Source organism: Trematomus bernacchii, unplaced genomic scaffold (genome assembly GCF_902827165.1).
Source record: "Trematomus bernacchii unplaced genomic scaffold, fTreBer1.1, whole genome shotgun sequence".
NCBI lineage: Eukaryota > Metazoa > Chordata > Actinopteri > Perciformes > Nototheniidae > Trematomus > Trematomus bernacchii.
Genome location: NW_022987857.1, coordinates 112869 through 127139, shown reverse-complemented (window position 1 = coordinate 127139; position 14271 = coordinate 112869). Strand labels below are relative to the sequence as shown.

At 44.4% G+C, this 14271-nt stretch overlaps 1 protein-coding gene across 1 annotated transcript; it reads left to right on the top strand.

Moving 5' to 3' along the window:
- The first annotated feature begins 1519 nt into the window (after window positions 1-1519).
- Window positions 1520-7738, top strand: LOC117469116 (zinc finger protein 32-like). Its single transcript, XM_034113494.1, has 2 exons — window positions 1520-1749; window positions 6613-7738. The coding sequence occupies exons 1-2, from the start codon at window positions 1563-1565 to the stop codon at window positions 7644-7646; spliced, it is 1221 nt and encodes a 406-aa protein (XP_033969385.1). The 5' UTR covers window positions 1520-1562; the 3' UTR covers window positions 7647-7738.
- The last annotated feature ends 6533 nt before the right edge of the window (window positions 7739-14271 follow it).

The following is a 14271-nucleotide window of genomic DNA, read 5'->3' as shown; positions in this document are numbered from 1 at the left end:
TTTGTTTTCAAAGCACTAAATGGGCTGGCTCCGGCCTATATAGCTGAACTCCTCCAGCGCTACACCCCAGCCAGAGCTTTAAGGTCTGCTGACCAGCTGCTGCTGGTAGTGCCCAAGACCAGGCTCAAAACCCGAGGGCACCGAGCCTTCTCAGCAGCTGGCCCTAGGCTCTGGAACACTCTGCCCCTCCATGTGAGGTCGGCCCAGACCCTAGGGGTTTTAAATCCACTCTAAAAACTCACTTCTTCTCTCTGGCCTTCTAGCCTTCTCTTATCAAGCTCAACTTTTGTGGAATCAGCTTCCAGTTTGTGTTCGGGCGGCCGACAGCCTATCCGTTTTAAGAGTACGCTTACGACCTTCCTTTTTGATAAAGCTTATAGCTGATATAATAATCTAATGAGAGTGCATTGACGTAGATACGCTGTGCCTCTTCACCTACCTTTTGATTCTTGCTCTTTCACTTAAATCCTAAAAACTTGGATCTTATATTTAAAACTAAGGTTATTACTACTACTCATTCTTCTAAATCTTGTCTCTCTCTACTTCTCATACTCTCTACTCCTGTAATCGATTCTTTCTATCCTCTCTTTATTAACTTTCATGAACTCCTCCAAAAACTATAGTTTATTTAATAATAAATGAATATGTGAATCATAACAGTGAATGACAGCTGATAGGAATAATATGATTGTTAATAATATCATATTCATTCAGACAAACATCGATGAGACAGTTAATGAATGTACCTATAGCAGCAGTCTGCATAGATGTGGTTCCCCTGCTGGTCTAAGAGTGAAACAAACTCATTCAGTTATTGTTCAGTTAAAATGCATTAAATGATGTCTGCCACCTTATATATTTATATTTAAGGCTTTACTGATGTGCCACAATAATGTCACCTAATGTTATTGAGTTAAAATATTAATATTGTGGCTTTCCAAGTTAACATTGATTGATATGACTGCGATTAAATCAGCATATACTTCTGCCAGGGGATGCCACCGCTCAGAATCTCCTGCCACCCCATGAATATGTGTCTAGATCCGCCCCTGGTCCTGTGCACTGTAAAGCACTTTCTACATCCGTGTTGAGAAGGGTGCTCTATAAATACAGTGTTACTTACTTACTTACCTTCTTCCTTGTAGCTCACTATTTCCCATGACCTGTGCTCACACGCCAGCACACCAGGGGGCGGTAATGTACCCCCCCCCCCCATTAAACAAGAAGAAGCGGAAGAGGAGGGACCACGTGGTGTCTCGTCGGGTTTGTGTTCGTGAGAAAGTGTGTGTGACCAGCTGATCATCGTGTGTGTGTGTGTGCGCTCTGATCATCGTGTGTGTGTGTGTGAGCTCTGATCGTCGTGTGTGTGTGTGTGTGCTCTGATCATCGTGTGTGTGTGTGTGTGTGTGTGTGTGTGTGTGTGTGTGTGTGTGTGTGTGTGTGTGTGTGTGTGTGTGTGTGTGTGTGTGTGTGTGTGTGTGTGTGTGTGTGTGTGTGTGTGTGTGTGTGTGTGTGTGTGTGTGTGTGTGTGTGTGTGTGTGTGTGTGTGTGTGTGTGTGAACATGAGTGCCGTGCTGCTCTCGCTGGTGAAGCAGCGCCTCTCTGCAGCAGCTGAGGACGTCTTTGTTCTGTTTGAGAGAGCGATATCAGAGTACGAGGAGGAGCTCTCTCGATCCAGACAGGAGCTCGAGAGACACCGGAAGCTGCTGTCCGAGGCGCTCCAGCCTCAGCTCCAGGTCCACAGAGCAGGTCTGTCCCCTCTCTCTCTGCTGCTGCTCTTCTTTTAGGTCTCTGTGACACAGAAACCCCCAGCCCCATTTCCTCGCTAGCAAACGCCTTTTAAAGTCTATCTTCACATATTCAGCATGCTTCCTTCTTCTGTATGCATACTTTACTCATCACTCACCTTTTAAACTATATTTTAGCTTTACTGTCCTACACTGGAATGATTTACCACCTGTTATTATTTATATTGTTGTTTTTGTATTACTATAATAACATTAACAATGTGTGCCTTGGAAATGTTTGTTTACTTTAATGTTGACCAAACCGTTTGAGACCCACTGAACTGTAGTTATCAGAGCCTCTCAGTCTGAGCTGTAGTTATCAGAGCCTCTCAGTCTGAGCTGTAGTTATTAGAGCCTCTCAGTCTGAGCTGTAGTTATCAGAGCCTCTCAGTCTGAGCTGTAGTTATCAGAGCCTCTCAGTCTGAGCTGTAGTTATCAGAGCCTCTCAGTCTGAGCTGTAGTTATCAGAGCCTCTCAGTCTGAGCTGTAGTTATCAGAGCCTCTCAGTCTGAGCTGTAGTTATCAGAGCCTTTCAGTCTGAGCTGTAGTTATCAGAGCATCTCAGTCTGAGCTGTAGTTATCAGAGCCTCTCAGTCTGAGCTGTAGTTATCAGAGTCTCTCGGTCTGAGCTGTAGTTATCAGAGCCTCTCAGTCTGAGCTGTAGTTATCAGCCTCTCAGTCTGAGCTGTAGTTATCAGAGCCTCTCAGTCTGAGCTGTAGTTATCAGAGCCTCTCAATCTGAGCTGTAGTTATCAGAGCCTCTCAATCTGAGCTGTAGTTTTCAGAGCCTCTCAGTCTGAGCTGTAGTTATCAGGGCCTCTCAGTCATCTCTCTCAGTCTGAGCTGTAGTTACCAGAGCCTCTCAATCTGAGCTGTAGTTTTCAGAGCCTCTCAGTCTGAGCTGTAGTTATCAGGGCCTCTCAGTCATCTCTCTCAGTCTGAGCTGTAGTTATCAGAGCCTCTCAATCTGAGCTGTAGTTTTCAGAGCCTCTCAGTCTGAGCTGTAGGTATCAGAGCCTCTCAGTCTGAGCTGTAGGTATCAGAGCCTCTCAGTCTGAGCTGTAGTTATCTCTCTCAGTCTGAGCTGTAGTTATCAGGGCCTCTCAGTCTGAGCTGTAGTTATCAGAGCCTCTCAGTCTGAGCTGTAGTTATCAGCCTCTCAGTCTGAGCTGTAGATATCAGAGCCTCTCAGTCTGAGCTGTAGTTATCAGGTTAAAGGTTAAAGGTTAAACCCCGTATTATTATTAAGAGACACATAAAACATTTTGTGGAGCAGGGTTTTGTTCATGATCTGTTTGGGTTTGATTGGGGAAAAATCGATCTGTGTGCTGATGTTGAAACTGCATGGTCTTATTTTTATCTTGGTTTTATGGAAATTGTAGATAGACATGCACCCCTACGTACTTTTAGAGTAAAGGGACGAGACACTCCTTGGTTTCCTGCTGAACTGTCCAGTCTCCTACATGAGAGAAACAAGGCCTGGGCAAAGGCTAGGAAATCAGGCTCAGAGGTAGAATGGCTGCGTTTTAGGCAGCTAAGAAATAGCTTCACTTCACAGGTCAAAAGTGCTAAGTCTAAGTACTATTTGTCAGTTACTACAGAAAACCTAAATAATCCTAGGAAATTTTGGAAAGCCATAAAATCGCTATCCACCGGTGAGATCCGTAATGAGCTACCTCCGTGCATTACCACAGCATCTGGCTCTATATCGGACAGGGCTACTATGTTAAATTGTTTTAATGAGCATTTTGTGTCCTGTGGCTCTCTGTTTGATTCTGTGACTAACTCTGCTTCTGTGAACACCACAGTCTGTGACTCTGAAAAACGTGTTTTGGAAAACCCTTTCAGTTTTACTCCTTTTACTGTAAATGTTGTTCATGAAGCTTTAACCAAGTTAGATCCTAAGAAACCGGCCGGCCCGGACAACGTAGAGCCTTTCTTTTTAAAGATAGCCACCTCTCACTACTCTTTTTAACCTCTCCCTCAGCACAAACACAATTCCAAAACTGTGGAAGTCAGCGTATGTCCTGCCTTTGCTGAAAGGAGGGGAGGCAACTGTTTTAAATAATTATAGGCCAATCTCTAAATGGTCAGTTCTGGCTAAGGTTCTTGAACGCCTAGTGAGTGAGCAGGTAAAGGTGTTTCTATGTAAACATGACATCCTGTCTAAACATCAGTCAGGCTTCAGAAAGCAACATAGCACCATCACTGCCACAATGAAAGTGGTGAATGACATTACAAGTATCTTAGATAATAAGCAGAGCTGTGCAGCTCTATTTATTGATCTTTCCAAAGCGTTTGATACCGTCGATCATCGCATCTTAAAGCAGAGGCTACTCAGTATTGGCTTATCCAGCCATGCAGTGGGGTGGTTTGTGACTCTCTGAAAGGTCCCAATGTGTTCACTTTGATGGGCTGTCTTCTGAGTGGTTAAACATTACTAATGGTGTTCCTCAAGGTTCTGTTTCAGGTCCACTTTTATTCTCCATCTACATCAATAGTTTAGGTGAAAATGTCGATGGAGCAACCTTACATTTTTATGCGGATGACACCGTGATGTACTGTGCAGGTCCCTCCATTAAGGAGGCTGTTGTTGAATTGCAAACTGCTTTTGACATTATTCAGACTCAGCTCTCTGAACTAAAGCTTCTTTTAAATGTTGATAAAACCAAGGTAATGCTCTTTTCAAAAGCTGAAAAGACACCAGAGACTGTTTTAGATATTTTAACTACGCAAGGAAAAGTACTCGAAGTGGTTACCTGTTACAAATACCTAGGTATCTGGCTTGATGACTGTCTCACTTTTAAACGTCATGTCAATAACCTGCTTAACAAACTGAGGGTTAGACTAGGTTTCTTCTACAGGAACAAGTCCTGTTTCTGGCTTGAGACCAGGAAAAGGCTCTGTGACCTTTTGACCTGTGCTGGACTATGGTGATCTGGTCTATATGAATGCACCTGCCCATTGCCTGGTCAAGTTAGATGCTGCGTATCACAGTGCACTGAGATTTGTGGCAAACTGTAAAGCATTAACCCATCACTGTACCCTGTATGCAAGGGCTGGTCTGCCTTCACTAACTGTACGGAGGCTCAGTCACTGGTACATTTTTATATATAAAGCCATGTTAGGGAAACTTCCATCCTACATCTGCTCCCTGATCTCACGGCGAATTGTAAGTGGCTACTGCCTGAGATGCTGTGGTTTTATTAAATGTGCCAACTGCTAGGACTGTCTTAGGGAAAATAGCATTTAGATGTGCAGCTCCTCTGTCTTGGAACAGTCTGCAATTAAAATGGAAACTGAGCAATCTGGTGCCACTAAATGTTTTTAAAGCTCGGTTGGATGCTACTCGGAAGCTACTCGGAAGCTGTTGGTACCTGTGCATGTGGATAGTATGTAATTTGTAATCCCTGTAATGCTACTGTATGATGTCCTTTTGTTGTTCTGTTTATGTTTTTAATGTTTCATGTGGAACCTACTTGAGCAGGTCTCCCTTGAAAAAGAGGTCAATGATCTCAATGGGATACAACCTGGATAAATAAAGGTTTGAAATGAAATGAAAATCAGAGCCTCTCAGTCTGAGCTGTAGTTATCTCTCTCAGTCTGAGCTGTAGTTATCAGAGCCTCTCAGTGTGAGCTGTAGTTATCAGAGCCTCTCAGTGTGAGCTGTAGTTATCAGAGCCTCTCAGTCTGAGCTGTAGTTATCAGAGCCTCTCAATCTGAGCTGTAGTTATCAGAGCCTCTCAATCTGAGCTGTAGTTATCAGAGCCTCTCAGTCTGAGCTGTAGTTATCAGAGCCTCTCAGTCTGAGCTGTAGTTATCAGAGCCTCTCAGTCTGAGCTGTAGTTATCAGAGCCTCTCAGTCTGAGCTGTAGTTATCAGAGCCTCTCAGTCTGAGCTGTAGTTATCAGAGCCTCTCAGTCTGAGCTGTAGTTATCAGAGCCTCTCAATCTGAGCTGTAGTTTTCAGGGCCTCTCAGTCTGAGCTGTAGTTATCAGAGCCTCTCAATCTGAGCTGTAGTTATCAGAGCCTCTCAGTCTGAGCTGTAGTTATCAGAGCCTCTCAGTCTGAGCTGTAGTTATCAGGGCCTCTCAGTCTGAGCTGTAGTTATCAGAGCCTCTCAGTCTGAGCTGTAGTTATCAGAGCATCTCAGTCTGAGCTGTAGTTATCAGAGCCTCTCAGTCTGAGCTGTAGTTATCAGAGCCTCTCAGTCTGAGCTGTAGTTATCAGAGACTTTCAGTCTGAGCTGTAGTTATCTCTCTCAGTCTGAGCTGTAGTTATCAGGGCCTCTCAGTCTGAGCTGTAGTTATCAGAGCCTCTCAGTCTGAGCTGTAGTTATCAGAGCCTCTCAGTCTGAGCTTTAGTTATTTCTCTCAGTCTGAGCTGTAGTTATCAGAGCCTCTCAGTCTGAGCTTTAGTTATTTCTCTCAGTCTGAGCTGTAGTTATCAGAGCCTCTCAGTCTGTGCAACAGACACAATAACCAAGAAACTTCCTTTATAAAAAGAAAACACTGAGGAAACATTTAACTGCTCTATCAATACTTCTACTTTAGAGGTTGAAGTACACTTTTCTGATAATACTTGCATACTTTTACTTAAATAAGGTCTGAATGCAGGACTTTAACTACTAGAGGAGCATTTCCATCCTATAGGCGCAGAGTAGCTGTGATTGATCCCCAAAAGAATTCATAGTTTACAATCTGGCTGAACTGGAAGAGGTATGCAAGTATATAAACAAAGGCATTGATTAGGGCTGCAACACTACTCAACTTGTAAAGGTGATTAGTTTCACAGTTTTTCTGACTGTGCTTCCTGTTTCCTGCAGACGTCCAGCAGCTGGTGGTTAAAGAAGAGGTTCCCCCTGAGCAGCAGGAGTGGAGCTCCAGTCTGGACCAGGAGGACCCAGAGCCCCCCCCACACATTAAAGAGGAACAGGAGGAACTCTGGATCAGTCAGGAGGGAGAGCAGCTTCAAGGGCTGGAGGAGGCTGATATCACCAAGTCCACATTCACTTCTGTCCCTGTGAAGAGTGAAGATGATGAAGAGAAACCTCAGTCCTCTCAGCTTCATCAAAGACAAACTGAACACATGGAAACAGAAGCTGATGGAGAGGACTGTGGAGGACCAGAACCAGCCAGGAACTCAGATCCAGAGAGACATTTACAACCAGAGACTGAGGACAACCCTGGAGACTCTTCTGACGACACTGAAGACAGTGCTAGTTGGAGTGAGACCGGAGAACGTCAGTCAGGTTCAAACTCTCAGGAAGATAAACAAGACCCTGTCAGTGATTCAAGGCGTAGTGCTGGAGAGAAGCGCTATAGATGCTCTCAGTGTGGGAAAAATGTTTCCCGCAAGTCAAGTCTGAATATACACATGAGAATCCACACAGGAGAGAAACCATACAGCTGCTCAGTCTGTATGAAATCTTTTACAAGGAGATCTAGTTTAAACTACCACATGGCAGTTCATACTGGAGAGAAACCATTCAGCTGTTCAGTCTGTGAGAAATCTTTTACAGCGAGATCTAGTTTAAAGACTCACGCGAGAGTTCATACAGGAGAGAAGCCATACAGCTGCTCAGTCTGTAAGAAATATTTTAAATGTAGTGGACATTTAGATTCACACATTAAAACCCATACAGGAGACAAACCATACAGCTGCTCAGTCTGTAAGAAATATTTTACACTAAAGGGACATTTAACAATTCACATGAGAGTTCATACAGGAGAGAAACCATATGGCTGCTCAGTCTGTAAGAAATCATTTACACAGGTTAATAGTTTAACTAAACACATGAGACTTCATACAGGAGAGAAACCAGACAGTTGCTCAGTTGCAAAAAATAATTTACAGTGAGATGTAGATTAACCTGTTCACGAAACTGTGTCTCAGGGCTTCTTAAAATGTAAGAAACTCAGCTAACTGACGATATGAACCATTTTTACCAAAACAAAACACAAGTCTCACAAGAAGCGTCTAAATGAGCCCTGAGCGAAAAAATGCTGACGCACTTAGCACAAAACTCTAGGTATAAATACTTTATTACTTATCGGATCTGCACAAACAAGCTTTGCTAGCAAGCTGAGATTCCACAGATTCTAGAAATATAAGTATCATCACTGAGCGATCAGAACTCGCGACAGGGGAAGCAAATACAGACAACACACGACGTAGCTTTCGGTAGCAAAACACGGAGATATGCTCACCTTAGCTGTTATTCTGATCTAAAGTTGTGTTCAATGGCATTAAAACGAGAAAAACGCGTCTGAAGGTTAATCCATAGGTTAATCCAATGTGTCTGTCACTTTGAATTTTTTTTTGATAAAAAAAATTCAAAAACGGACTTTTCATATTAGCTGCTAATGATAGCTTCCAGAGTGTATGACAGCTTCCTGTTTTGTGTATTCTGGCTACGCGTCACTCTCACTCCTTATTTGGTAACGTGTATGTGTATGTGAGACTTCCCCTCGATTCCATTGGCTCTAACGGTTCAAAAGAGGTGTCAATCATCAAAATCGACCAAGGGGAGCCAGGGAGGTCAAATCCACCCAAATGACCCCAGAAGTGGTTTCTTTTTGCTAAACCTCTCTAAAAAGGTAACATTTCACTTGTTTTGCATCAATCTTGATACAGGGTACTTATTATATGTTATAGGTTGGATTCCTCAAGCTTTTAGTCTACTAACCCATCATTCAAGGGTAGTTTTCACTATAAGTAATTTTTTTTTTGGACGGACACTATAATTTACAAAATAAAAAAATCTATATTGATTCTGACTCTTCTACATCCAACTCACAGGTTTATCATTGCTTTGAGAAAAAAGGTTATTAATTTTCCCCTTTTAGAAGTGAAGATATAGGGTTAGGGGTTAGATAAGGTGCATAGTGAGGGGCCCCCTGGGGACATTCCACAAGATGTGGGACCCCTTCTCCAGGTATATACGGGAGCTGGACATGCCGGATGTCTCTGAACAGGGTGGTGGACCTGCGGTGTTCAAAGTGCTATGTTTTTATTTGGTCTTTTTGTTCCTTTTATACACATTGTTTGATTTCTATTTTTTCCTTACGTTATCAATAATGGACTTAGACTCAGAGCCTTTAGTTTTTGATTTTGTTGTTTTATTTGTCCTGTCTCATTCCTTTTTTGTTATTCTTACTATGATCTGTGTATCAAAGCCTTGCATACCTTCGGTCTCAGAGAGCTGCATTGTTGTCCAAATCTAAATATAATAGACTTTGAAGTACATTTGGGTATCTGTTCATATTTTTTCTTTCGTTTGAATCCATTTTCTCACGTACAAATGTTTAATGTGTAATACATATTGCATTTGCACATCTTTCAATAAAGCAAAGCCTTACTAAAAATGACAAAAAAAGAAGTGAAGATATAGTCATTTGTTCTGGGAACGTCATGTTCGAGCCTGAGACCTGAAAAACAGGCTCGGGGCTCAACAGGTTAAAGATACACATGAGGACGCACACAACCAATCAGCCGCAGTGTTTCAGACTACAGATGGATGACCGAGCTACATCTGATGAGACACGTGATGAGGCCGAAGTGACTGATGATCGGAAAGATTCCCTCAGTCAGTTTTTAAATCTCTAAAGAGTAACAAAGGTCCTGTCAGTGCTGTAAGACGCATCACTAGCAAGCTACCAGTCAGAGCACGGGGGAGGGGAGACCTGGTCATTATGCATTTGGGAAACAGGTGGGGGTGGAGCGCGCAGCCGGTAGGCCTATGGTTTTTTATCATCGGGTTAGAACAGACAGAGAAAAGATTGAGCTTGTATATTGTGCCAGCAAGATAATAAATTGCACAAAAATGACTTTTGCTCTGACCTTTATTTTTACCCATGCGTAAGATTTGCTGACGGCCGCCTCAGCGGCACTTTGCTTTGAGTTATATTTCATTCTTATATTTTTTAGGATTTTGGCCGCTTCAATAACACTTCCCTGTGTTATCAATAGGTTCTTCATTTACTACTGTTTACACCTTGTTCTAGCAGAGTGGCTTCGTCCCCTCAGAGCCTACTGTATATTTCATATATCAGAACTGACCGGGCAGTATTTCCATGTTACTGATACAGTTGCTTCACTTGAGACTTTCTTTAGTTTGATGTCATCCCAACCTCACTTTGGACATGAAAAAGCAACGGCTGAGTTCTTATTGGTAAGTTGTTATAACTATCTAATGTGAGTTTACATATGATGGAACTGTTGTTAATAAAGTGAACTGTTGTTGAAAAGGAAGGACTCCCTGTGCTCACTTTCGTGTGTGTGTGTGTGTGTGTGTGTGTGTGTGTGTGTGTGTGTGTGTGTGTGTGTGGTTTGTGTGTGTGTGTGTGTGTGTGTGTGTGTGTGTGTGTGTGTTGTGTGTGTGTGTGTGTGTGTGTGTGTGTGTGTGTGTGTGTGTGTGTGTGCAAAACCTTGGTGTCGCCAACTCAAAATCTGATTGGTGATCCATTTATTTTAAGCTACAAGAGCCCGCACTGTTGATTCTGAAGTTCTCAGGCAGATGTCTTTGAGATGAAGAGAATAGACTATTGCAAATAATTGACTACATGTTGATGAAAAAACTATATTAATAGGTCAGTCAGGGGAGAGTGATGAGGCCAGCAGAGAAGGCCTTGCTGGCCCTGAGCCCCCACCACTGCCAAAACCAAACTTCTGCTCCAAATGTTGTAGAGAATCCTGCACTACAGAAACACAGAGATACTGTGGAAGCTTTCCACCGCTAACATGCACAGCTAGAGTAACACCAATATGCTCTCTATCGAATACAGTACAGTGAGGGTCACAGTCCTGCAGGAGAGCCCCCAGACGCTCCCTGTGGGGGGTCACAGTCCTGCAGGAGAGCCCCCAGACGCTCCCTGTGGGGGGTCACAGTCCTGCAGGAGAGCCCCCAGACGCTCCCTGTGGGGGGTCACAGTCCTGCAGGAGAGCCCCCAGACGCTCCCTGTGGGGGGTCACAGTCCTGCAGGAGAGCCCCCAGACGCTCCCTGTGGGGGGTCACAGTCCTGCAGGAGAGCCCCCAGACGCTCCCTGTGGGGGGTCACAGTCCTGCAGGAGAGCCCCCAGACGCTCCCTGTGGGGTCACAGTCCTGCAGGAGAGCCCCCAGACGCTCCCTGTGGGGGGTCACAGTCCTGCAGGAGAGCCCCCAGACGCTCCCTGTGGGGGGTCACAGTCCTGCAGGAGAGCCCCCAGACGCTCCCTGTGGGGTCACAGTCCTGCAGGAGAGCCTCCAGACGCTCCCTGTGGGGGGTCACAGTCCTGCAGGAGAGCCTCCAGACGCTCCCTGTGGGGGGTCACAGTCCTGCAGGAGAGCCCCTAGACGCTCCCTGTGGGGGGTCACAGTCCTGCAGGAGAGCCTCCAGACGCTCCCTGTGGGGGGGTCACAGTCCTGCAGGAGAGCCCCCAGACGCTCCCTGTGGGGGGGTCACAGTCCTGCAGGAGAGCCCCCAGACGCTCCACCTCCATGCTGAGAACAACTCCTACATCAATCAATCAATGTTTATAGCCCAATATCACAAACTCAGGACTCAGGATCTAGGACTCAGGACCACAGCAACAGAATCAGCCACGACTCAGGATCCAGGGATCGCGATCCAGGGCTCGCGATCCAGGACTCAGGACCACAGCAACAGGATCAGCCACGACTCAAGATCCCGGCGTAGATAGACACCAAAGAGAGATGTGGGGAAGCTGTGTTATTGGGAACATGAGAGTACACAGGTACAGACAGAGAGAAGGAAGAAGTAAGGTGTCCCCCGACAGTCTAAGCCTATAGCAGCTAAACTAGGGGCTGAATCTAATCAGCCCTAACTATAAGCTTTATCAAAAAGGAAGGTCTTAAGCGCACTCTTAAAAACAGATAGGCTGTCTGCCGCCCGAACACAAACTGGAAGCTGATTCCACAAAAGTGGAGCTTGATAAGAAAAGGCTCTGGCTCCCATTGTACTTTTAGAGACTCTAGGAACAACCAACAACCCTGCATTCTAGGAACGCAATGCCCTAGTAGGCCAGTAGGGTATAATGAGTTCTTTAAGGTAAGATGGCGCCTGCCCATTAAGGGCTTTGTAGGCGAGAAGAAAAACTTTAAATTCTATCCATTGTAACCTCAGGAGCTCCAACAAGCCGTGTAGGACAGAGAGTGAATACACATGCTATACAGAGAGGCTGTATGAGAAACCAATGTGAGTTTGGAACATTGAACAATGTACATCTATTCTAGTAGACCTCAACAATGGAACTATGATCAGTAGAAATGGCCATGACATGGGACCTTTAAGTAATCACACAACTGTTTTGAGACTGCTTTCTCAAGAATCTTTGAGAGGAACGGAAGATTAGAAATACGTCTATAGTTGGCTGAAACCTCTGGATCGAGGTTGTGCTTTTTAAGAAGCGGTTTTATCACTGCTACTTTGAATGATTGTGGAACATAGCCTGATAATAAAGACATATTCATCATATTTAATAAAGAAGTGCTAATTAATGGAAAAACGTCCTTTAACAGCTTAGTTGGAATCGGGCCTAAGATACACGTTGATGGAAGAGAATCATTGAATTCAATTGTTCAAGGTTTATGGCTGAAAAGCATTCTAGTTGACTATCTAGTGTAATGTTAGAACTTACGTTTCCGGGAGCTGTTGATAACACTACACTGGTCAAAGGCAAGAGGTCATCAACTCCTACACCTCCCCCTCTTCCTGCTAGTCCTCAGTCTTCTTCTAGTGCTGAGAGTCAACACTAACGCAGTCAGGTGTTTATGCTCAGGTGTGTTTGCTCATTGGTTCCTGAGTGTAGCATGTTTAATGGCAGTGCTTTGAAAATGAAATGAACCCCAAAACGTATTCACATTATCGTTGGAGAACTACACACAGACTCTCTGTTGAGGGTTCAAGCCGGACTTACCTGTTCACACACATTGTGGATTTGTTCAGTCTCTCTTTACAGCCCCCCCCCCCCGCAATATGATTATAAGTAATATGGTCTGTGTTCACATTAGCATGCTAACACTCAGAGCTAACCTGTGCTGGAGAGAGCATGTGTGAAGAAGCAGGAAATCAAAAGGAAGTCACCTTGTGGTAAACCTGAGAGAGAAAGTGTTTGAGCTCCATACTGTTTCAGAGAGAATCCTTCATGTGGTTTGGAACATGATATGGAGTTTCATCACGGCAGCATTTAGCTGAGTTTCTGCTTCTCTCTGCAGCATGTGGCTACAAAGGGGGCGTGGCCAGCAGCTACAAAGGGGGCGTGACCAGCAGCTACAAAGGGGGCGTCCAAGTCTGAGTCACCTAGGGAGAGTCGAGTCCGAGTCCAAGTCCGAGTCCGAGTCAGCCAAGGAGTGTCCGAGTCGAGTCAGAGTCATCATGACCTGTGTTCGAGTCTGAGTCACAAGTCTTGATGGGTAACACTTTACAATAAGGTTCACAAAATGTGCTTAGTTACTGAGTAGTGAATAAGGAACGACTAGATAGTTAATTGTTAGTTAATGAAAAGTGACTGCGATTGAAGAACTGATGGTTAGTTACTGGTAAACAGACTGGGGGGTACTGCATTGATCATTCTTTAATGGTTAGTTAATGAGGAGTTACATTACATGTCATTTGTTAGACGCTTTTATCCAAAGCGACTTACATTCAGTTCTGTGGACAATCCCCACAGGAGCACTTTGGGGTGAAGTGTCTCAGGGACACAACGACATGCGGACTGCAGAGGGACTCGAACTTGCTATCCCCTGATTCGAAGTCCAGCACACCACCCACTGAGCCACAGCCGCCTTTGAGTTCCTGAGTGACTGCGATTGAAGCAATGGTCCGCTGCAGCAGGGCACTTTTAAACCTGCCATCTCCGGCTGGCTTGGGTCCCACGCTGGATCGACTGGTGGAGGTGGATCCGACTCACGTGCTACTGCTTAAGTCATCATTACTTACCTTAGCATTACTTAGGCCGTTTGGCTACGGTAAACTCAAGTAACGCATACAAACATAGTAGTTACCCATTACCTAATGATTACCTTACCGTTCCTTAAGCACTTTGTGTCCCCTCAAGCAAAGTAATGCATCAAAAACAGTAGTTACCCATTACCTATCAATCAATCAATCAATCAATCAATCAATCAATGTTTATTTATATAGCCCAATATCACAAATGTTACATGGTCCCTTGACGAACGTAATTTGTGACAAGAGGAATTCAGTGGCGCCTTGATCTTAACCAGCCTCAGACAAAAAACAATTATATAAAAATAATCAGGAATTTCAATTGATAAACAACAGCGTTTGTAACCCTTCTTACCTTTGGTAGGTGACCGATGGGGTAATCAATATCTAGATTCAAGGGATATTGGTAGAGCAGAACTCAATACAGACTTTAGATCCCCCAGCCAGCACAATCACACACACCACAAGGACCGAAACAAATGACATTAGAGTGTCTTGTAATTCTACATCAGCCAGAGTAATTACAATAAGTATA